At 39.4% G+C, this 25,703-nt stretch overlaps 2 protein-coding genes across 10 annotated transcripts in view; one reads left to right on the top strand and one right to left on the bottom strand.

Annotated features, from left to right (window-relative positions):
* The window catches only part of UTRN (utrophin), a 505,421-nt gene that overhangs the window by 427,783 nt on the left and 51,935 nt on the right, over positions 1–25,703 (bottom strand). For 4 of the 9 annotated variants that reach the window (XM_077895958.1, XM_077895917.1, XM_077895971.1 and 1 more), the window contains exon 1: positions 21,668–21,814. The exons of the other annotated variants lie outside the window; for them this stretch is intronic. In XM_077895958.1, coding sequence (XP_077752084.1) covers positions 21,668–21,761 — 94 coding nt within the window. In that variant the 5' untranslated portion in view covers positions 21,762–21,814. Of the gene's footprint in view, positions 1–21,667; positions 21,815–25,703 lie in introns of those variants that run through there. 9 annotated transcript variants of the gene reach the window in all.
* LOC144312813 (barrier-to-autointegration factor) lies at positions 16,031–16,801 on the top strand. Its single transcript, XM_077895904.1, has one exon. The coding sequence runs from the start codon at positions 16,119–16,121 to the stop codon at positions 16,386–16,388; it is 270 nt and encodes an 89-aa protein (XP_077752030.1). The 5' UTR covers positions 16,031–16,118; the 3' UTR covers positions 16,389–16,801.

Below are 25,703 nucleotides of genomic sequence, written 5' to 3'. Positions count from 1 at the left end.
GAGGAGGTCAGAAAAAATCCTATCTATAAAATTAACACAGAAGTAGTGGTGGGTTTAAGTGACTTATTTATTATTGTGTTAGAAGTGTTTTCTTAAGAAATCCTTGACTCATGTATGACTCCTTTCTAAAAATTCAGGTAGAGATTTCATGGAGGTGACATCTCCCATAAGTAGACTCCCTAGTTCCAATTAAATGAACATGAATTGCATAATTATAATACATCAAATTTTTATTTCTGTGATAATTACGCTATCCAGGTTCTTATATCTGCAGTAGAACGCAATGAGCATTAAATCTAGAATCTGCTTTGATAATATTTGGCTTTCCTAAAATAAATTCCAAAGGCCAAACTATCACTGAACTCACAAATGAACAAAGAAACACTCTGTTAACTAACCTCTGATCACCTTTAGTCTCATAAAATAAAACTCTTTAAATTTCACTTTTAGTTTACCTACTCCCTGTTTTGTTCCCAAATACACTTCAACACCATGTTGGATGTTTTTCCTTAACAACATCCTGCCAAATAACACTGAGAGAACACCATTAAATCACATTTAATTGAAGTATATGGCTTCAGAACAAAGGGTGAAAAGTGGAGAATCATGAGTGATTTAGATGTTTTTGTCACAGCAAAGTTACTTCTACTCTTCATGACCCTTTCCAGAATTTCAATCCAATGCCTGACCATGCAGTTGAAAGCACCTGGTTCATTCCTTCCCTTTTCCCCATCACTGGACAAATGTATACATCATACATACACATACACAAAAAAAGAAAGGCCATTTTAACTACTTTTTAAAATTAATTATAAATCAGCTGCCCCCCCCAAAAATGTGATGACATTTATTCTGAACAAGCAGAAAGACTGGGTAATTAACCACTGTGCACACCTTTTGTACAGAGTTTCTAATTTTTTTAATGAAAAATTAAGGGTTATACACCACAATGTGAGAAAGACTTGGACCACAGCTGCTGGTTTTGAAGATGGGGTGGGCCATGAGCCAAGGAACGGAGGCAGCCTCTTCAAGCTGGAAAAGACAAGGAAATTGATTCTCCCCTAGAGTTTCCAGGAGAAATGCAATCCTGCCAATACTTTGATTTTAGTACAGTGAGACCTGTATCTGACTTCTGACCTCCAGAACTGTAAGATAATAACTTTGCATTGTTGTTTGAAGCCATCAAATTCATGCTAGTTTGCTACAGCAGTGATAGGAAAGAAACACACCCACTCATCTGCAACATTTCTCAGCCATTCATCTCTGCCTGTGAAGCACAAATTAGAATATAAAATCAAAAGCAGAAACAGAAAAGGGACAGGACAACTGTAAGTCCAAGCCTCTAGCCCTAACGGGGCAAAATACACAGATCACCAAATACAAACACAACTAAAGAGGAGCAATCCCACACAAACTGACCTAGAACAATGAAATGTGGCCTAAGTACTTCCTTTATCCTCCAAGGGAAAATAACTAAGAAAAGGCACCAAAAAGACAGCAGAGGGAAGCAAGTCACAATCCGAAACAATTTCTGCAGGTGTCAGTTGAGCTCTTAAACTAGAAACTGATACTGTAAATACGAGAGGAAAGAATCTTTCACACACATATTCTTTCGGCCATAGTTACACCCAAGAGAAGAGTGAGCTCAGCTTCTGGCAGCAGATTCTTAAATATTAAAAACATGAAGTGAGCTTTGACATAATTCAATTTAATTCTTCACCAGAGCCAAGATATTCCCAAGCTATCAGCCTCAATGTCCAGCTCCTGGGCATCCTCCCTTCAGTGTATTACAACAACCTCTCATACCATCCACCCTCTTATTTGCATCCTAAACCCCTTTGAAAGATTAATTTCAGTCCATTTCTGTTAGGAAGGACGTTAGGTTTGAGGAGAATAACGACCATGATTTCAAGTGCTTTGACAAAACCTTAGATGCAAGGCCTTCTGGCCAAGCGTCTGCAATTTCATATCGTTGGAGCCTTCGCTGTATCCCTGGGGGTTGCAGCTTTCTATAAGTTTGCTGTGGCTGAACCAAGAAAGAAGGCATATGCAGATTTCTACAGAAATTATGATTCCATGAAAGATTTTTGAGGAGATGAAGAAAGCTGGTATCTTTCAGAGTGCAAAGTGAATTTGGAATATAAAGAATTTCTTTGGGTTGTGTTTCATTGAAGCTTATCACTGACCTGTGTTCCTGAGCTATGAAACATGAACACTGGGTTATGGAATAGTTTCTCTTAATAAACAACTAAAAAATAAAAAATAAATAAAATAAATAAATTTTTTTTAAAAAGAAAGATTAATTTCCTGTGATCATGAAACTCTGCACACACCAAACCTACCAAACATCATCCACTGCCTCCAGTCAGGCACATCTATGTTACAGCGTGAAGTAACCTACTTTGCATGACATTCATCATGCTTCCCTATAGTCATCCCTTACTGATCAGTACCATCTTTCTGGAACATCTTCCTCTGGCTCCAGAGCTCCCACCAGTTTCTACATGGAATGACACCCTCTTTCATGAAGGCTTTAGAGTTTCCTCCCCAGCCCTATATCCACCCCACCCCCACTTTTTAAATTCACATATTTTGTTCCTTAATTATAACAAAATATTGGGGGAGTTAATTTTACATATATGCGTGCCCATGTTCATCTCCCCTCCTCATGAGAATCTTTTTTTTTTTTTTTAAGTAGGTTCCATGCACAACATGGGCTGAACTCACAACCCTGAGATTAAGAGCTGCATGCTAGTTCTACTGGCTGAGCCAGCCGGGCACCCCACCTCATGAGATTCTTCGTTCCCTCAAGCAAGAAACTATCTTAACCTCTGGCCTCTCTCACATAGTTTCTTACACATCATAACTATACAATAAATACTCAGGTATCAAAGAAACAACTTGATATATCCTTAGGAAAAAGAGTAAAATCCTAATTATTCAGAAGAAACTAAGAGTGAGCCATGTAAGAAAACTTCTTTGACAGGGATAATGCAACTCCAATAAAATTATAATGTTTTAGAGGATTTTGTTTGGTTTGGTTTGTTTGCTTTCAGCAGGGAAAAAATCTAATGGGAATGAAGTGAGTAGTTTGTATCTCCACCCATCTGCAGTTATTTCTACCACACAAATTCCTACCAGTTGACTTAGGGCCTAGAAGCTGTCCCAGGAGGAGAGATTTAAGACCCAGCTGGAAAGCAAGTAATAATAGAGGAAGGAACAGGACCCAGCCAGGCCCAGTCATCCCTTAACCATCCTACATCACACCAGTCCTGGGAAAGCCAGGCTTCCAGTATGTTGTTTTCAAAAACGATCTATCCTTAGGGTTTAGAAGTCATAGCTGGAAGATCTTGGGGCAACTCATCAAACAAATGGACATATGTTTACAAATACATAACTAAGAACTGGGGAAGTTCTTTCTCCAAACAGCGAAAGTAAAGATGATAGACTAGAAGAAAGTCTTTTCATCACTTTTAAATGCAAAAGCCTAGACAATACACAGGATAGAAAATAAGCAGAAAATATAGTTATTGAAGATGCTATGTGTCATGTGCAGGAGTCTCACTATTTTTAAACTTAAGTACCACTGTATTTTTATCAGTTATTATGTGTGACTCTTAAATTCTTCTGAAAACAATAAAATTCAAAGTGCCAAGGACTAAGAAATTTAATTCAAAATCATATTTCAAAAAGCAAACCAATACAATACAAAGCTTAACAATCAGGCTACTAAAGCAGTCATGCTTACAACTAACTCTTTGCCACATTTCTTGGCACAACAAACTCATTCTAAACAACTTGGCTCACAAGGTCCTCAGTACACCTTTGTTTTAAAGCATTTCTCCCAGTGCAAACTCAGGTTATATGGTAAGGATCCAACACATCATTTGATCTACTTGACATCAATTTTCACATTGTTGGTGTTTCACTGTTTTGTTTTTCTCTGCCTTGTTTCAAAAACTATCCAGGTGTTAATGCAAACCTTTTGCCCACATCTTGGCAAAGTTTAATTTGAACAGGCAGTTTCTCATGACCTTCAAGTCTGTGTTCAACAATGAAATCATTTGGCTTTATATCCTATTCAGTTATTAATCACAAACAACAAAGGAAGAACTTTCACACATAAAATGTGAAACCTATGCTGGCCAACATTCACTATGGTTCACTCTGGGTTACTTTCATGTACAGCTAAGGTCATTGAAAACCGTGTAATGACCTCTGCTTTTTAGAAACTACTTTCGATATTTTGCTAGAAAGGAACCAAAACACCAATGAGACTTTTATTCTGGTGCTCCTGGAAGTTTGCAGTTTGAAGAGGGGACACCAAAGGAAAGCAGCTGTATGGATGGCACAGGTGGAAAGGTATGGAATGGGTCCGAGAGACAGGTGCCCATGTAATATGCTGATCAATTACCCTCCCTGGGAGGGCTCTTTCAGGATGTGCCTGAGAGAGAACTCTCTATCTTAGCGTGGGATACCCACATAGTACCTCAGCATTCTGACTACACCACTAACATTGAGCTCTTCTAGCCACATTTGACTTTTTAGAAATCAGGTTGAATGAGTTGATTATTTTTAATTAACAAAGCAAATATTTACCTCATTTATTTTATAACTTTATTTCCTATTATTTTTACTATTATTAATTTGGCTTTTGTTTCTACTCTTTAAATCTGAGTAAGAAAGTGGCTGCATAATGACAGAAATCCCTGGAATCAACCAACCTGTGTCTCTCATTTTAAAAATTATTTATTTATTTTAGAGACAGAGAGGGAGAGAGAATGAGCACAGGGAGGTGCAGAGGGAGAAGGGAAAAAGAGAATCTCCAGCAGACTCCCTGCTGAGTGTGGAGCCCCACCTACAGCTTAATCTCAGGACTCTGAGATGATGACTTGAACAGAAATCAAGAGTCCAACACTCAACTACTGAGCCATCCAGGTGCCCCACTGTGCCTCTAATTTTAAAGGGACCACCCTTAACTGTCCTCCCAAGCCACTTTTAGCAACTAGAAATAGACCCATCAGGTCATCACTCAACTCCTAAATGGTTTTAATTCAAACAGCCCTCTGGTTTAAGTCTGCAATTGAAACTAATAATGCCCTGCCTGCCAAAGTAGCAGAGGTACAAGCCAGAAAATTTCCCAAAGCATTAATAATATCTCAAAAACAAGGACAAAATTAGGAAAGCAATAGAGAGGATTCTTTTTTCTTCCTAACATTAGTCAGCCCCCATGTAGAGAAAGCCACAAACTGAAAAACTAGGTTTTCTGACACTCAGTAAAGCCCCTGAGTCAGTCCAGGGTGTGAACGAAGTGGGCAGAAAGTCACATTAGGTGACGACACTAAAAGCCATCCAGCTGTGGCTTTAATCCCATCATACAGTCCAGCCACTCATTCTCGAAAACTTCCTGGGCAGCAGCAAAACTAGAATATTTACTTGTCCAGGTTGTCTCTTAAATTGGTGGAACGAAACTCATCTACTTTCTATAAAGCCAGGTCCTCAAAAGATTTCTATTCTCCTGGTCTGATTTTTCCTCTTCTTTCATCATAGTCAAACGAAAGGGTCAAGATCAAAGGAAAAGTCGGCTAACATCTTAGGTTCCTCCCAGAAGCAGACTCTGAGACAAGGATTCACGTATAAGTACAACTGACCCTTGAACAACTTGTGTTCAGGATGCCAACTCCCCACCCACCACAAACAGTCAAAACTCCGCATATAAGTTTTGACTCCCAAAAAAACTTAAAAGCCCACTGTTGATTGGAAGCCTCACAAATGACATAAAGTTGATTAACATGTTCTTTGTATGTCATATGTATTACATATGGTATTCTTAAAATAGAACAAGCTAGAGAAAAGAAAATGTTAAGAAAATCATAAAGAAGATACATTTATAATATTGTATTGTATGTACTGGAAAAAAATATGCATATAAGGGGATTCATACAGTTCAAACCTGTGTTGTTCAAGATCAACTGCAACTTATTTTGGAGGTGATCCCAAAAATCACTGGGTGGAGAACGAAGAAATGAGACAGTAAAAGAAACTTAGCTAATAAAAGGGTCATTTTCAAGCAAATGACCACCGAATCATAATCCAACTGGGAACTCTGAGAACCTCAGGGTAAAATGCTCCTCTCCAAAGGAGCTCACCTGAGATGCAAGAGAGCAAGGGATTCATTTATACTATAGCAGTCACTGGCTGTTGGCTGCTGGCAGCTCGGAAGGCACTTCCTGCCAACCCTGGGTGTGAGCTTTTCCAGCCAGAGAATGCCCTCAGGCAAAGGAATGAAAGTGACTGCAGCTGGAAAGGCAATGAAGGGCTAAATGTTGGGGAGGAGGAGGGGAGGTTGTTATGGATGGGGCACTAAACAGCTCTCCTACAGCAAGGATTAGGATTATTTCCAAAATTAGGTGACACATCACAGAATACAAAGTTGACTTCTCCACAAAATTATCCTTCAAAAAAGAGGATGCCACCTTATATTTAAACCCTGAAAGTTCTATGATTATGGGATACTGTCAATTACCGTGCTTTAATCTGAAATTGCCAAAGACTGTTTGGATAAAATACAGTAATCTGAAAGGATCTCAACAATGTTCAACTTGGATGCTACTAAAGATCAGGCAAAGAAATGTAATACAGACTTGGTTATTGAGGGTATGACTTTTCAACCTCAAGTGGTAGATGGTAAAGCAACTCAAAAAAGGGCAGGAGGGTGGTGTGGGGAGGCTGGGGGGAGGGATAAATCTACAAAACCACTACCAGAACCTGCAGATAAGGCAATACTAGTAAAGAAACAAAGGAAATGCTCTTTTTGACTAGTAATTATAGAAACTGAACGTAAAATAATATGTGGAATTCACAACTGAGTGCATACTGACTGGATCTCAAAGTTCCTGACATATTCATATTCAACTGACAGCATTAAACTTAACACAGTCCTTCTAGAAAGCATTTGGTAATATATGTCAGAAACCCTTGTCCCAGAAATTCTACTTCTAGGAACTTATCAGAAATAAATAACTGAAACAAAGAATGATATCAACAACAATTATAGTAATAGCAAATATTTACACAGTGCTCACTAGAGCCGTGCCAGGCTGTTCTAAGTGTTTTAAATCTGGTGTTCTCAAATGGGAATGGTTTTGCCTCCTAGGAGACACCTGACAATGTTTGGAGACATTTTTGTTTGTCAAAACTAGAGGATAGAGGCCAGGGATGCTATAGAACATCTACACTGCCCAAGACAGTTCCCCATAGCAAGGATTTATCTGCTCAAAATGGTAAGAGGACTGTGCCTGAGATACCCTCTTTTGTATCCATTTCTTTAATCTTCATGACAACCTTATGATACTTTTATTACCTCCATTTTACAGATCAATAAAGATAATTTTCACTCACCATTATCCATAATGTTGAAAAACTAGGAATACCAAAAAACAAGGAGAAAGTTAAATTATAGAACAACTTAAAGAAACTGAAAAATATCTATGAAATAATATAAAACTAAAATACCAGAATAAAAAATTAGGAGTATTATATAATTACAATAATTTTAACTATGAATATAGAGACTAAATGGGAAGATACTAAAGTTACTGTGTTAACGTGGTAGAAATAGGAATCAATTTTTGTCGTTTTTTTCTAACATTCTTTGACATTACTCTGATTTTTTTTAAGACTATTTATTTATTCATGAGAGACACAGAGACAGAGGCAGAGAGAGAAGCAGGGACTCCAGGATCACGCCCTGGGACAAAGGATCTCAACCACTGAGCCACCCAGGTGTCCCTACTCTGATTTTTTCAATGAAAAACACTCAAGACTAGAGATAAGAAATTTGAAATTCTCCTTAAAGATTTATTTTTGAGGACGCCTGGGTAGCTCAGCAGATGAGCATCTGTCTTCAGCTCAGGGCATTATCCTGGAGTCCCGGGATCATGGGATCAAGTCCCCTATCAGGCTCCCTGCAAGGAGCCTGCTTCTCCCTCTGCCTAGGTCTCTGCCTCTCCATCTGTGTCTCTCATGAATAAATAAATAAAATCTAAAGGAATACCTCATTTTATTTTAAGATTTTACTTTTAAGTAATCTCTACACCCAGCGTGGAGCTCAAACTTATAAGCCTGAGATCAAGAGCTGCATGCTCTACCGATTAGCCAGCCAGGCTAATTATTTTAATAACACAAGAATTAACAAGCTAAGAAGACAGTTACTATCAAGAAATTAGAAAGAAGGATTTCCACGGAATAGCAACAAATGTTAGTGCTTTAAATTCTGAAGTTATAATACAACAGTTCAGTGTAAGAATGATAACCTAGATTTTATATCTACCACTCTTTCAGTTATTTCATGGCTTATGATCACCTAAAGAGAATGAACAGAAAGAACCAAACTTTAATTCAGCGAAGTCTGATTCATTTTAGCAACTCTATTACATAAGGTAATTTCAAATATTTTTAATGTATCAATAGTTATAGCAAAATTAGTAGTAGTGACATTACTGTTGTTGCCATTATTAGCACAATATATTGAATGCCTCCTACATAGGATTACTATGTAATGTAATTCCACAACATCCATTTGAGGTGAATGCTTTCATGATCTCCACTTTTCAGCAGAGGTCAAAAACATTTAAAATTAAGCAACTTGCCCAGGGCTCACAGGGTTAGTAAGTGGAAGTCCCAGGATTGAAATTCAAAGCAGCCTGACTTCAAAGCCCCTAGTGTGCTTGGGGACAATGTGGGGGTGATAGAATGATAGGCTTTACCCGGGGACCTGGGTGACTCAGTAGTTGAATGTCTGCCTTTGGTTCAGGGCATGACCTCGGGGTCCTGGGATCAAGTCCTGCATCGGGCTCCCCGCAGGGAGCCTGCTTCTCCCTCTGCCCATGTCATGTCTCTGCCTCTCCGTGTCTCTCATGAATAAATAAATAAAATCTTTAAAAAAAAAGATAGGTTCTAACCTTCCTCCAGTCCATCAGCAATGAGCTGATTATAGTTGATGCCTGGCTGTAAAACCTACCCTCTGAAGTACAGCTACTAATTGTGTGAATAGATCTAACAATGATTTAACCAATAGTATCTCCTATCTTAAATAATCTTAAGTTACTAAAACTATCTTTTACCTCATATTTAGATATTTTTAAATTATGTTTTATAATAATCAATGGATACTGACAAATAAATGTTTACCAAAACTGCTGAGTGGATTCAAAGGAGAAAAATATAAGGTTATCAAGAGTTTCCACCAGAAGCCGCATGATCAATGATTCTAACATAGGAAGATCTCAGTTGATCCACAGATCCCACTGGATATTCAGTTCTTGCGGATTTGAGAATTTAAAAAATTAAGTCTATATCCCATCAATAGGAAAATGGATAATTTAGATAAGTAACAACAGGACTGTCTGTAAAACAACGTAAGCAACTGTTTCCAAGAATACTGAAGAGGAACAGATAGGAAGGTTGACTATAAAATATTATTTGTAGATTTTTTTTAACTTTTATTTATTTTATTTATTTATTTTTTTAATTTTTATTTATGATAGTCACAGAGAGAGAGAGAGAGAGAGAGAGAGAGGCAGAGACATAGGCAGAGGGAGAAGCAGACTCCATGCACCGGGAGCCCGATGTGGGATTCGATCCCGGGTCTCCAGGATCGCGCCCTGGGCCAAAGGCAGGCGCCAAACCGCTGCGCCACCCAGGGATCCCTATTTGTAGATATTAAACTGTTGAGCTTAAAAATAAATAAATAAATAAATAAATAAATAAATAAATAAATAAATAAACAAACAAACTGTTGAGCTTAAATGTCTTGTCTAGTCTCACCTACCCAGAGCATATATTATGACATGAAGTCACTGAAAATAAAATGCTGTGATCTGCTGAGATCCCTGAAGCACAGATTAACTTAACAAATAAGAGGGATCAGGATACTAATAACCTATCATCATGAGGAAATGAGGGGAATTTGGCATAAGCCAAAGTAACAGGCTCCTACCCTGGCTGAGCCATCGTCAAGGCAAGCAGGATACAAGGCGGTGGGAGGAAACCCAGAGGAACAACTGGTCTCCAATTCTACACCTATGCACTGTCCTGTCAGGCTCCGGTTTCAGGGCACTACCAGGAAAGAAGATGGTAGAGGAGGGCAGCGAAAAGTATCCTCCATGGAAGAGGCATTTCTTCCTACCATATGTACGTGCTCTGACAAACTGAGTAAATTTAATCACCAAGCAGAACCTTATTCTTAATACATGTGGTGACTGCACGAGGGAAAAGAATCCAGAGGTGTCTTTTTCTTAGCAGTATGTTTTTAAACATACCAGAAATAAATAACTGAAATGAAGGCAGATGCCAACAATTATAATGACAGCAAATATTTCTACAGCACTTAGGGAGGCCGTTCTAAGTGCTTTCTATCAGAGGCTTTCAATTGGAAGCTATCTTGCAAGACATTTGACAATGTTAAGAGACAATTTTAGGGTATTTCAGACATTAGTAGAACTGATGATCATATTCATCAGCCATCACCCCTTCTGATTATTTGGACAACTATCTGATTGGTTCAGGCCATTCTCTTATGGGCTGTTAAATATTTTGAATAGTAACTCTATCTGAATATACTGTAAATAGATAAAACAAAATATCCTAACAAAACCTGAGGTGTCAATAAATATTTTTATTAATATGGAGTACCTGAGATATATTAACCAAATGTTAGTCTTTGATAATAACTCTCTCCTCTTTTAGATCTCAAAAGACCTGCACCTGAAAAATCTGTTTCATAATCCGAGGAAATTTGCCTTCTTATTTTGTGAATATACTTGCAACTGGGATTACAGGTAGGAATTCAAAGGCAGGGTGCCTTGGTGGCTCAGTCAGTTAAGTGTCTGCCTTCAGCTCAGGTCATGATCCAGGGGTTCTGGGATCAAACCCTGCAGTGGGCTCCCTGCTCATTGGGGAGTAGCTTCCCTCTCTCCCTCTGCTTCTTTCCACCCCACTCATGAGTGTGCTCTCTCTCTCTCTCTCAAATAAATAAAATCTTTAAAAAAAAAAAAGAATTCAAGTGCAAAACCTCAACCTCAAGAAACACTTAGTACATGTTATAAACATTATTTCATCTCTTAATCCACAAACTTAATAATAACTCTTATGGAGGTCTTTGATTAATGAGATTACTAATAAGTTAATAACAATAAGGGATCAATATTGGTCCATTAATTGTGACACAGTGAATGTAACATAGTAACATGTTGATCAGGGAAGAAAGAAGAAACTGGGTGAGGAATATACGGGAACTCAGTATTTTTGCCTTTACATTTCTATAAATGTACAACTAGCCTAAAATAAAAGTTTATTTCAAACAAGGTAAAAATAAAAGTAATCACATACAGGATATTTTCTTGAGCAAGAAAATAGGAGAAGCTAATTCTGGTACATCCATATTACATCTTCAGTTTCACATTCTGTTGATTTATAAAGCAATAAGGAAAAGTGGTCGAGAATCACTTGCATGGTGTTGACTGTGCTGGATTCCACATGAACACTTGCTTTCCATACATTTTTTAATGAAATTCTTGCTCATTCATTAAACAATAGCAACAAAAATATGCCAAGCGCTGAGTTGGGTCTGAGGAGTCAAAGACAAAGAAGCATAGGGCCTGTCTTTCTTTCTTTCTTTTTTTTTTTTTTTAAGGGCCTGTCTTTCAAGGTCATAGTCTACAGTTGAGATTCTGAAGCATGCTCAGTGACTACTTGAAGAGAAAAAATGCAGGTTTCCAGGCCACACTCTACAGAGACAGACCACGCTTTAAAAAACAATGATCGATAAGATCTGTCGTAAATGCTGTGATAGATGAACACATCTAGGAATCACCGAATTTGCCAAGGAGGGAAGCTGTGGGAGCAGAAGAGAGTGACACCCAACCCATACCTGAAGGTCAGCAAAGAATTCCTGGAAAAGAAGTGAATTGTTGATCCCTTAACAGCAGAATAAACCTTGAGAATACACCCTGCCTACAGAAAGGATGGCAGAGTACCAAGAACATTTACACTGCTTCTGAGAGTCACTGAGCTCAGGCTACAAAGTACCAACCACAGCAGGGGGAAACCAGCAATGCAGGGGAGCCTAACCCTCTGCTAGGGCTGGAGAAAGGGGCTTTGTCTTAATTCAGTGGGGTCTGACAAAATATGCAAATGGGATTCTAGGGCCTGAACAGTTGCTGCAGCCCAGAAAAGCAGACTGCCTCCCCTCAACTGCATAGCCATTTCAAGGGAAAAGCTTTTTCACACGTTAATGGTTTTTCACTTTCAGCCTATTAGGGCTTGCAAAATCTAGTGCCATATTGACCCAGGTTGCTTGGCTTTGAGGCTTTTTTGCACTGCTCTTTTCTCTCTCTCTCTCTCTCTCTCTCTTTCTCTCTCTCTCTTCTGTATAATCAGCACATCTCATTATCGTCACTGTGTTGATACTTAGCAGCACTCCGGCCTGCTACCCTTCTGATTTACTGCCCAAGATCTAGAAACTAAATACCTAAGTGTGAATTAAGAAAACAGTCACTAAAAGAGGGCCTAATGTGTTTCACAGATGTTCCTGCACTGCACACTCCAAGGAACAAATGTCCACTGTCACCTCTGTGCAATCTGTGGGGTACATACAGTGGTCCTGGGCTACCAGTGAGGAGAATCATTAGGTTTAAAACCAGACTTTTAAAATGCCCCAGCAACGACAGGACCCAGAAAACAGCAAATCTCTATAATTGTTCTCTCAATTTTTGATTTGGGGCTCCTTTTTTTTTCCTTCTCACTTCTAATTCTTAGACATGTGGCTCACTTGAGGTTTGCAGAAAAGTAAGCACTACTTGATTTAAAAATATAAACAGATGAGAAATTTTAGAAAATTACAGAGAAATCAATGCTGACTTTCTTCTTACTACAAATCCACTATAAGAATTGTCCATCATAAAAAAAAAAAATTGTTCATTGTAAACACCAGGCGCGATTTCCAAGTTATAGGAAGTAAATGCCAATTCTTTATTTCAGTAACCAAGAGGTAGATATACCTTCAACACCATTTATTTTTATTTAGATTTTATTATTCTGAGAAATTTTGCAGTATAAGGCCCAGCAACAAAGTCAGTGAATACACAGAATAGAATCTCAAAGACTTTTTATTTTTTCAATAGTACACAGCTTATTTAGCCACAAAGCAACTTCTCATCTCAAAACAAAGATTCTTCTTGCAACAGTAGAAGAAATAGGTAGGAAGGAGGTGGATAGGTAAGAAGGATCCAGTAGGACTTGAGAACTGTTTTCTCAACCTACTTGCAAAATATCCATAACCTCCCAGCTTAAAATCCATCACTGTGAAATCCACCATTTTTTAAATCCACATGAGCAAAGATAGAATAGAATAATTGTTTTAAAGAATTTGCATGGGCAGAGATAAAATATAATAACTATTTTCATTTCATGATGTCTTTCTTATTTCCAAAAGTCCTATAAGTCACTGCACCACACACACACACACACACACACACACACACACACACACGCTATGCTTTTCCTTTTCAGGCTGTAACACTAGTTATTCAGAGTTAGCCATTAAATATTTATTAAAAACTAACTAAACCCTTCTCAGAGGAATGCCAGATACCAGATTGCATGGGTGGGTTGGAGTTATCTAGAGAGAAAGTGAACTTGCTGGGGAAACAGATTTCTTCTGTCAAACACAATCCAGGAGCTACTCACACCAGAAAGGGAGTTATTGTGTAAGAGTTAAAGCTAAAGGTACAAAATTCTGGAGTAGAACAAGAAAACAGGCCAGGTCAAAGCCAGGAGACTTACCCTGGCAGCAGGTTCCTAGCTCCTGGCTGGGCCAGGAGAAAAGGGTCAGTGTTGGTGTGACAGGCGGAACTGTCTCTCAGAGGGCCAAGAAGATTGCTATCTGATGAGGCATTTCCATTGATGATATGCAAGTGACCTGGAAGAATTTGTGCGAGATGCCTATCTTACAATCTCTGTGCATTCCAGCCTCTCACAGTATCTGGATCAGCAGCATTAAACTGAAATCTATCAAGTTTCCAGACCATTATGACAGCTCCCCTCTATTTGAAGAAGCAGTCCTCTCTGCAGACTAAATAAAGCTTTTTATATAAGGTACCAAAAGGCAAATAGGTCGTACAGCACAGAATCATATGGGAGGCTGTATGCCCTTTTCCTGTGCTTGCCTTGTTTGCCTGAAAACAATAAAAACCTTTCTGAACAAATGAAAGTGAACTTTGAAACCAAGAAAACATTTCGGGCACCCTGCCACAAAGATATTCTCCAAGCAACTGCAGGCCCTCTGCTGTCATGTATAGCTCTGTATCTCTTGCCATGTACTGGATCTGCAGTTAAATGAGTCCAGCACAGAACTACAGCCTTGACACTCTGATGTGGAAGATCACTAACAGATCTATATGAGGATGAGGACAAACGGGTCAGTTTTCAGTATGATGATGCATATGGGTCCTCATCTAAACTGTCTTATCTTTATTTAACATCTAGGATGCATCTGTTTTTCCTGGATTAACTTGAAAAGCCCTACTAGGGATCCCTGGGTGGCGCAGCGGTTTAGCACCTGCCTTTGGCCCAGGGTGCGATCCTGGAGACCCGGGATCGAGTCCCACGTCGGGCTCCCGGTGCATGGAGCCTACTTCTCCCTCTGCCTATGTCTCTGCCTCTCTCTCTCTCTCTCTCACACACACACTCTCTCCCTGTGTGTGACTATCATAAATAAATTTTAAAAATTTAAAAAAAAAGAAAAGAAAAGCTCTACTAACAAAACAGCCACCATTTACTATAATCCTCCCTGCCATTTGCCAAGTAATATGCAAGGGATTTTACACGGATACACCTTTAAAGACTCACAACACCACCATTATCACCATTTAGCAAGTGAAGAAGGAGACCCAGGATGCAGGATGGCTGAGATTCAACTTTAAATCCAACTACATGGCCTCTTCCCACGAACTGTATCATGCTCCACAAATTACATGGAAAATGGGCATCCTTTGGATACTCTGGGATTTGCCATCCCTATGAAAGTAACTTATCTGTATAGGGAAATGTAATAAAATAGGGAGGGCACCTAAAGAATCACCAGTCTCAGCACGGTCTCAGATGATGATGACAGCTGCCACATCAGTCAGAAGAGAGAGAGAAAATACAGAATCTAAATCTGAAACCTCTAGCCCAGAGATCCAGAAATCACCTCTGTCTTTTAAGTTGGAAGTCAACTGCCTTCAAACTCAAAATAAATTCAAGTTAGTTATTCAAAATCTACCATTTTGTAGGAATTTCCTTCAGAATCAGTTTAAAAGTCAGAAATCGGGATCCCTGGGTGGCTCAACGGTTTGGCGCCTGCCTTTGGCCCAGGGCGCAATCCTGGAGACGGGATCGAATCCCACGTCGGGCTCCCGGTGCATGGAGCCTGCTTCTCCCTCTGCCTGTGTCTCTGCCTCTCTCTCTCTCTCTCTCTCTCTCTGTGTGTGACTATCATAAATAAAAAATAAAAAATAATAATAAAAATAAAAGTCAGAAATCCAGGGCAGCCCTGGTAGCTAAGTTTAGTGCCGCCTTTGGCCCAGGGCCTGATGTTGGAATCCCGGGATGGAGTCCCACGTCAGGCTCCCTGCATGGAGCCTGCTTCTCCCTCTACCTGTATCTCTGCCTCTCTCTCTCTCTCTCTCTCTCTCTCTCTCATGAATAAATCAATAAAATCTTAAAAAAAAAAAGTTAGAAATCCAAACAACAAAAAAAAGGGTGGGGGTTGGGAGGTATTTAATGTATGAAAATGAAATCCACTGAAGAATTTGTCCAAAGAGCCATTAAACACATGCAGTTCAATTTCGAAAGAAAGAAGAAAGGAAAGAAAGAGAAGGGGAAAGAAGAAAGAAAGAAAGAAAGAAAGAAAGAAAGAAAGAAAGAAAGAAAGAAAGAAAGAAAGAAAGAAAGAAAGAAAGAAAAAGAAATGCAAGTCTGGAAAAAGTTCTAGTGAGTTTGAGATATCGGTGGGAGCAGCCGGGTGGCGGTAGGAGCCGTTACGGGAGCCGGAGCTGCTGATTAAGCTGATCAAGATGACAACCTCCCAAAAGCACCGAGACTTCGTGGCGGAGCCCATGGGGGAAAAGCCAGTGGGGAGCCTGGCTGGGATTGGTGAAGTCTTGGGCAAGAAGCTGGAGGAAAGGGGCTTTGACAAGGCCTATGTGGTCCTTGGCCAGTTTCTGGTGCTAAAGAAAGATGAAGATCTCTTCCGGGAATGGCTGAAGGACACATGTGGTGCCAATGCTAAGCAGTCCCGGGACTGCTTCGGGTGCCTTCGAGAGTGGTGCGATGCCTTCTTGTGAGGCTCTCTGGATAGCCCCCAGTCCCAAGCCCCAGCATGGAGTCTCCCGAGTTTGCAGCCGCGTGGGAACTCCTCCCCTGTCCTCTACAAAGGAAGAGATTGCTATTGTTGTACTCACTTCTGATGTACTTCAAGGTCTTTGGGAGTTCTCTTCCTCTCACCATTTCAACTTTTTTGAAATTCTCACTCTTGCATGCATCTCCCCACTCCTTCCCCCTGCCAGTTTCATGTCAACAATTATCAGCTTTACCGAGTGAGTTCCTGGCCCTTCCCTCACCCCCACCCCCACTAGTCTGGTCTGTTTTATGCTATTTGGCTCCTTTTTTGGCAGAACAGTCACTGTCCTTGTAAGGTTTTTTAAATCAATAAAGTCAGTGGCCTTCAAAAAAAAAAAAAAAAAAAAAAAAAAAGAAATGCAAGTCTGGGTCACTTGGGTGGCTCAGGTGGTTAAGCATCTGTCTCTTGATTTCGGCTCAGGTCATGATCTCAGGGTTCCGAGATCAAGCCCCAGGTCAGGCTTCCTGCTCAGTGTGGAGATTGCTTAAGATTCCCTCCTCTCTCCCTCTGCCCCTCTGTCACTCGTGTGTGCACTCTCTCTCTCAAAAAAAAAAAAAAAAGAAAAAAGAAAAGAAAAGAAACCAAATTCAAAACATTTATATACTACTCTTCATCTTTCTATACCTCATGGACAGCAAATTAACAGTAAACACTTACCTGATCCCACAATAACCCAAATGAACTAAGATATATGTACACGTTTCACTATTTCTAATAATTTTTTTAATGGAATGGCTATTAAAGCAGGATGGTTCTGACTTTGGTTCAAAAAGAGAAACCATTCTGTTTGTGGGAACTTAGATATAAAGCTGCACATTTGTATATTCATAGGAAAAGGTGTGGTGGACAAACAAAACTATTAACAATGGCTGTGAGGGGAAGAGAGAATGACAATTTTCTACTCTGTATAATGTTTATTCTGCAATGATTTTTTTTAAAAAAAGAGGTTGATTACTTAAGAGTTTTTTTTAAAGGTACTTAAACACATTATTAAAAATGTTTAGGGACGCCTGGGTGGCTCAGCGTTTGAGCACCTCCCTTCAGCCCAGGGTGTGATCCTAGAGTCCCAGGATCAAGTCCCACATTGGGCTCCCTGCATGAAGCCTGCTTCTCCCTCTGCCTATGTCTCTGCCTCTCTCTCTGTGTCTCTCATGAATAAATAAATAAAATATTTTTTAAAAATAAAAATTATGTTTAGGATCAAAAATTTCTTACAATAAAATACCTCTCTAACTTGACAGTCACCCTCACAGGGAGACACACTTACTTTTGCCCAGCTCACGATCCAAGTTTCAATCCTCTGGTTTAGACAGAAAGTTTGACCTGTGTTCCTTTAGTCCTAGACTAAAATTTCACTTTGACACAATGGTAAAACTAGGCTATGACTCATCTTCCTCTGCAGAACAATGAAAGTTCTAGTTCAGTGGGAAAAAAACTACTTGAGTTGCCAGTTCACTGAACTGTTCAAATCAAGGTCAAAATATTGGGGCAGGATCAAGGGAGTCACTGCACCCAGATCCTATCTAGTGTTCCTACCTGTCCTTGTTCCTACCAGTCTTTTCGCTGGCCCTCCAAACAAATCTGGAATTTGCAAATGGTTGTAATAGGAAGCACGTGGTGCCCTCTAAGGAAGAGTCAAAGAACCCAGCTGTAACATGAAACGGATCTGGGACCCAAGTCATGAGCACACCTTTCAAATATCGCCAAGGAAAAACACAACTAAAATGATGGCAGGGTGCACAGCTTCAGCTTATATGTATTTTAAGTACCATAATCAACATAGTATTTGTATTCCTATTCCTAGACTCTAGTACCAGGCAAAGCCCATTATCAACTGACTAGATTTTTATAATTTTTATAGATCTTACTCTTTTTATTTACCCTTGAATGTTACTATATCTTACAAGGTGCTTTAAAATGCCCCCTGGGGAATCTGACTGGTTGGGAGACCTACCTCAGAGTTTCAGTGGCTTACAGCTGATCATAGGGGGAACTGAGATCAAATCCAGGTCATCCCTTGAATGGCTGTCCAGTACCATGTTAATCATACACCTCATTTTCCCCCGAAATTCTTTTGTTTCAAAGAAGTCACTCTGTCTACCCTTCTCCCAATTTAATAATTTTCTCTCTAACCTCTGCAGATTATATGCCACCTGGTCTTCCTACCCACCAATGCATTTCCTTTTTAAGCATTAAGATCAGCTAAAAATTCACAAGCCCTGAGAAATTTTCCCAGACAAACCTCACTACACTCTGATGCAGTCAACTGGCAGGTCAGGAAGCCCCTAATATTGGCAAAGATAAACACACTCCTTCCTTTCAAACTAACCCTTACACGGGTCCTTGCAGAGAACCTCCTGGTAGTGCCCCCAGCTGGCCCCACCTCCCCATTCACACATACATAGACACCCCAGCCCCTGATGAAATTCTTATTCCAACATATTCAACCTGCCTTGCTTCACGAAGACACTACCAACCAGGAGGCTTGTCTCTTCTGAGATGGCCGTTCAGTATGCCCCAAGGTTAGCCTGTTCCCCTGTGATCTCTTCCCATATGACAGCTGATATTCAGAGGAGCCACTGTCTAATACAACATACTCTGCTACACCAGCACCAACCAGAAACAAAGATATCCCCTTCCTGTTGCTCAGAGGAATTTATTCATTCATTCATTCATTCCTCAAGGCGACACTGAGCCTTTTCTGCATGCCAGGCACACAGTTATTAGGAGCTGGATACAATGGTAATGAAGTTTCCTTCCTGTCCTCTTCATGGAGCTTTCGGTCTCGTAGGGAAGAAGTAACATTCCCTTGTGCCTCTCCACCTTGAATCTACAGTAGAAGCACTCAGAGAGTTTTTGAAAGGCTAGAAAGTCAAGGCCTCAGTCTGCTTAAATCAGAATCTCTGGCTGTTTCTCTGGTTCCAACACTGGTGATTCTAAAGTGGAGTCAAGGTTGAGGATATCTTAACCAACCCATCAAAAAAGGAAACGGCTGACACAGAATCCTGTCAGCCAACAAGCAAGCAGGAAGGATGGCAAGAAAAGCTGGGCCTCCCAGCAGTAGCTTCCTGGGCAGGGCAATTTCTAGACATAAATCATCATTAGTAGAGGCCTGCAAGTCCTAGAATGGTACCAAGTAATTTTTTATTTCACATTTTCAAGACTTTTTTATTAACTTTGGTCTCCCCCAATGAGATTATTTTTAACATTTGATCATTTGCACACAGACATCAAGATTAAGACAAGGAAAGGAATTATTTTATGAAAGTTTAGGGTTAATATTGTAAAATAAAAAGGGTCTCTATTAAAGAAAGATAGATGATAGATAGATATAGAAATTCAGATTTCAACTTACTCAGTTTTTCCCTATTGTATCTCAGTGGATGACTGGGAGGCAAATACACTGGAGTTCCCCAATCCAGATGACACCACAGAGCAAAGAATTGACAATTTCAAAAACAACACTGAATAGCTAATTTTGAGCAAATATATATCTAAAATTCACTCCACTTTATACCTCGTTTTTTATTATTCCCTTCCCTTTAGATTCTACAACGGTCTTCTGCATTATCAAAAGTTAAATGCAAAGCACTTAAGGTTTCATTCTTTCTACCTAAAGTAAGGTCCGTAAATAAAAGATTCATCCCCCCACCCCACAAAAAAGGATTCATCTCAAAGTTTAATCTGTTATGGAGACTGCTCTGAAAGCCAAAAAAGTCCATGTACTGCAAACATCCATTAAAAATGTATTTTGGAGGTGGCGTCTGGGTTGCTCAGCCAGTTAACTGTCTGCCTTTGGCTCAGATCATTATCCTGGAGTCCTGGTATCAAGTCCCACATCAAGCTCTCTTTTCAGTGAGGAGCCTGCTTCTCCCTCTTCCTGCACCCACTTCTGCTCATGCTCTCTTTATCTCTTTCTCTCAAATAAATAAATAAAAACCTTTAAAAAATAAAAATTAAAGTGTATTTCCTGTATCTTTATTTCTAATAAGATCACTAGAGATCTACCCAGCAAATACACAGAAATATTCAGTTCACAAAAATCCAGTGAGAAGAGAGCCTCAGTCTTTGTGGAATTTGAAATCATATACACATTGGTTTGCTACTTTTATTAAAAGAACATGCTCTGATTTTTTTTTTATTCATGAGAGACACAGAAAAAGGAGCAGAGACACAGGCAGAGGGAGAAGCAAGCTCAGTACGGGGAGCTCGATGCAGGACTCAATCCCAGGACCCCAGGATCACACCCTGAGCCAAAGGCAGCAGCTCAACCACCCAGGTGTCCCCTGCTCCAATTATTTTAGTTTAAATGTGCTCCATAGAAAACATGCCTACCAGCATTTACCACCTCATTCACATGGAGTTAGGAAGGGAAACGAGGTAAAGAGTAATTACAAAGGAAAGAAACACATATTGTAAAACTTCTAACCAGCCTGAAAGTTTTCCCACAATGACAACATCCAAGCATGATATGTGAGGTCAAGCAACACCCATCACTTGGGCTTTTGTTTTGTTTTGCTTACTCAGAAAGCTTATCTGACCAGTACACAAATATATACATTAATCAAGATACGGACATCTGACCTGATGAGAAAAACCAGGTGACCCTAGTTTTTCTAGGGAAACGTGCATGAGCACATCCAACGTGAAGTTCTGCATCTATGTTTCTCCTCAATAACACTGTACTGAAACGAAAACCCCTTCATTTATAGACCCCCCCAAAGTACAAATGTCCTATTTGCCCCTTTATCAGCTCTATACAATGTATTTTAAAAAGTAAAATATCTTTTTAGTGAGTACAATAAATCAAGTACACCATGGGATGAGCTCCATCACTATTCAACAGCACAGAGAACTGTCTATGACAATAAATAGTCAAAACATAATAAGCTACTTTGAAAAATGCAGGCAGATAAACTGAAGCACATCTGTCACAAGAGATTTATGGATCTTTGAGTGTTTCTTCCAAAGAAGCCAATAACCGGCTGTCACATTCTGAAGAGAAGGATGAAGCAGTGTTGGGTCTCCACTATCTGGAGTCTAGAAAGATGTGGCATCAGGAAGCACAAACCAGTATGTTTCCATCACCAGCCAGGTCCTGCCCTCCGTGCTTCTGTTACTTAACAAATTGGGTTCACTAAGCAACTAAGAGAGCCCTGTCTTGGCTGTCACCCCCTTTCCAAAACCTCACAGGCTTGGAGTCATGCAAGTTGACAAACTTACCTGGTAAGTGCTTGCAGGCCTGGCGAGCTCCTGGCCCCAGCAAGTCAAGTCTGCACTTTTTCCAACGAAACGGGGTGGCTGCCGGGCTGCTCATCACCTACAATTGCTTCAGTGACGAGGAAAAAGATGCAGAGGAAGTGGACAACAAAAGCAGCCTGCGAACTGCACACTGGGATGTCCTGTGTTGGGGTGGCTTTTATTTTTCCCATGAGAGGATCTGACTAAAACTAACCCAGCCTCCAGACAGGAAGTTACATTTAGCAGTCAGTGAAAACTCTTCATGTCGTTTTTATTATTGTTGTTGTTGTTGTTTTGAATGTGTGTGTATGTGTGTGTGTGTGTTTAGTCGTCACAAATAAGGGCCTTTGAATGTTTCTAATCTATTACAAAGAGATTATAACTCTGTTTCCTGTTTTGACAGTGTTGGCTGGTAAGGGACACCTCCACCCACCTTCCTACCCACTATGTATATAAATAGAGGCACTTGCCCTGGCTACAGATTGGGCTGAAGAGTTTCATTACATATTAACTATACTTCAAAGAGCAAATTGGACTTGTGATTTTACTTTCACATGCATATAGACCTTGGAGAAATGAAATTCCAAAGGATTTCTTCTCAGTTCCTTACACATTACTATGAGGGAAAAAATAAGCTTAACCACACAGAGTTATAAAATAAGAAGTAAAACTTTTGACTCAGATTTTCCAGCCTCTACTATTTTGTGTATGTGCTGTGCTCTCTTGCACAGTATCCACACACAACAGGCAAAGAAAATCCTTACGCAGAGAACCTCACCCTATTCTTTGTCTATTCTTTTTTCTCTCCTGCTCTGAAATAGAAACTTTTTCTCCTAAGCAAAGATTTTCATATTTCATAGAATAGGGACCCCTGTCAGGATATACACGGGCTTAAGGTAAAAGCCACTTCTTTCCCTGCTACTGGCTGAGGTATGATAAAGGGAACTTGCCTCCTCCTCATCATCTCTGTGTGTTTCCTAGACTAGAAACTGTAGAACTCTGGCAAAATACGTTCTAATACAATTGCCAAATCTGTAAAATGGGAGTAGTGGCCCCACCTCTTTCCTTGGATTGTTGTGAGGAATGAGACAGCGAAAAGTGCAGTGCTGCAGATTATACCACATGGTCAAAGCCCAATTTTTTTTATAAATATTTTATTTATTTGAGAGAGAGAGAGAGAGAGAGAATGAGTGAGGGAGAGGCACAGAGAGAAGTAGACTGTCTGCTGAGCAGGGAGCTTGATGCCGGGCTTGGTCTCAGGACCCTGGAATTGTGACCTGAGCCTGTCTCTAACCGAGACACCCAGGTGCCCCAAAGCATAACTTTTAAGGCTTTTACTTTTTTATTTATTTTTTAATTTTAAGATTTTATTCATTTATTCATGAGAGACATAGAGAGAGAGGCAGAGACATAGGCAGAGGGAGAAGCAGACTCCCCGCTGAGCAGGGAGCCCAATGCAGGACTCTATCACAGGACCCAGGGATCATGACCTGAGCCGAAGGCAGACACTTAACCAACTGAGCCACCCAGGTGCCCCCAATTCTTTTCTCTGAGAGCTTTATTAAGATATAATTCACATAGTATGTAATTAACTCATTTGAAGTATAGAATTCAGAGATCATATTCACAGTTACATGCATCCATCACCACAATCAATTTCAGAACACTCTCATCACCCCAAAAGGTAGCCTCTGTTTTCTTCCCTACTGGATAGCCCTAGACAACTATGAAAATCTACTTGCAGGTCTCTATAGGTTTGCCTTTCCTGCACATTTCATTTAAATAAAATTATAGAATTTGTGGTCTTTTGTGACAGGCTTCTTGGACAGTATAATGTTTTCACAGTTCATCCATGTAGCAGTGTACATCAGCACTTCACTTCCTTTTATGGTTGAATAACAGTCCATTGTATAAATACCCCACATTTTATTTATTCATTCATCAGCTGATGGACATTTATGTTGTTTTTAACTATTGGCTGATGTGAATAATGCTGCTATGAGCATTCAGAAACAAGTTTTTATGTTGACATGTTTTCATTTCTCTATACGATTGCTGAGTCATAGAGTAACTCTATGGTTAACCTTTGGAAGAACCATCAGACAGTTTTCCAAAGTGACTGTACCATCTTACATTCCCACCAGCAGTGTATAAAGGTTCCAATTTCCCCACATATTCACCAATACTTATGATTATCTGTCTTTTTAATTACAAACAAACAGTCAGTATGGACTGACATCTCATTGTGATTTGATATACATTTCTCTGGTGGTTATCAAAGCCTAATTTTATCAGTAGCCCCAAAATGCCTCCATTCTTGTAGGCAGGGCTCAATACTCAAAATACAGAACAACTAGTAAGACATGGAGATCACTTAATCAAAATGAAAACTGGCTACAGTTCCAAAACAAGATCTTAAAGATGTCTGGCTTTAACAGTGGATATTTTCCAACAGCTATGAAAAAATTTCAACATTTTGAACTGGTGTTGCTGTACAGGTTTCATGCCAGCTAAATAACTACTGACCTTTGAATTAGATCTCCAGTTACAGACTGCTAAAGCAGTTGGCCCTTCTTTCTCTACCAAAAGGCTGCTGAAGAAAACTTTTAAGATGAAATTCTCAATGTAAATATGATATTTTAACCATTTACAATCATTCCTTTCCCTCTGTGTTTCTATATAGGTTTTCCTCTTAAATACAAATAGGTTCTGGGGTTCCTGGGTAGCTCAGTCAGTTAAGCACCTGACTCTTGGTTTTGGCTCAGGTCATAATCTCAGGATCATGGAAGCGAGCCCCACCCCACGTGGAGCTCCTCACTCAGCAGAAGTCTGCTTGAGATTTTCTCTCTCTTTTCTTCTGCTCTTCCCCCCTTTCCCCACTTACAAACTCTCTCTCTAAAATAAAATAAATAAATAAAATTGAAAAACAACTACATAGGCTCAACTAAAGCAGCTTTCGGACAGCCACAGATATTTATAGGAAGAAATTTTAGACCAGATGTGACTTAAAAATCAAATAAATTTTGTAGATAGTCAAGAGGAACAAGTCAGGATCTAGACACTAGCAATATTTTCCCCTTACCTCTTAAAAATGTGATATTCGTTAAAAAGATATATGGACCCCTAAGATTATCACAGCATTATTTACAATAGCCAAATGTGGAAGCAATCAAAGGACCCCTTTGATAAATGAATGGATAAAAAAGCTATTATGTGTGTGTATGTATGTATGTGTGTATATGTATATTAGTCATAATGGAAAGGAATATTAGTCATAAAAAATAATGAAATCTTGCCATCCACAACAACACAGATGGAGCTAGAGGGTATTACACTAAGCAAAATAAATCAGACTGAGAAAAATACATTGCATATGATTCCATTTATATATGGAGCCTAAGAAACAAAACAAATAAACAAACAGAAACAGATTCATAAATACAGAATACAAACTTGTGATTGTCACAGGGGAGGCGGTGGGGTGATGGGCAAAACAGGTCAAGGGGACTAAGAAGTACAAACTTCCAGTTATAAAATAACAAATAAGTCACAGGAACGAAAAGTACAGCATAGGGAATATAGTCAATAGTTGTGTAATGACTTTGTATGGTGACTGATGGTAATTATACTTAAGTATAGTGAGCACTGTGTAACACACTCAACTGTGGGATCACTATGTTTTATATACCTGAAACTAATGTAACATTGTGTAACGTGTTACACATGTTACTTCAAGTAAAAAAGAAATGTGACATGAGGAGGACAGTAATTATTCTCATTCAAAGGGATTATCAATCTAATTCAAAGAATTATCTAATTTTAAATTCAAAAACTATAATCTAATTCAGAGATTATCTTTTTTAAAAAATGAGGGGATTATCTAATCTAATTCAATCTAATTTAGAGAAATTATAATTTTCTTCGGACTTTATGGTGTTTGAACAAATTCATGTATGATGTCAACTATCTCTTTCCTAAAGCAACCTATTTTAGGATTTTCATTTTCTTGATCCCTAAG

Source organism: Canis aureus, chromosome 1 (assembly GCF_053574225.1).
Source record: "Canis aureus isolate CA01 chromosome 1, VMU_Caureus_v.1.0, whole genome shotgun sequence".
NCBI lineage: Eukaryota > Metazoa > Chordata > Mammalia > Carnivora > Canidae > Canis > Canis aureus.
Note: the sequence above shows the minus strand (reverse complement) of the source record. Positions and strands in the feature narration are given on the sequence as shown.

What these genes read in the sequence shown, in the direction of transcription:
- LOC144312813 (XM_077895904.1), top strand. Translation starts at nt 16,119, where the DNA reads ATGACAACCTCCCAAAAGCACCGAGACTTCGTGGCGGAGCCCATGGGG.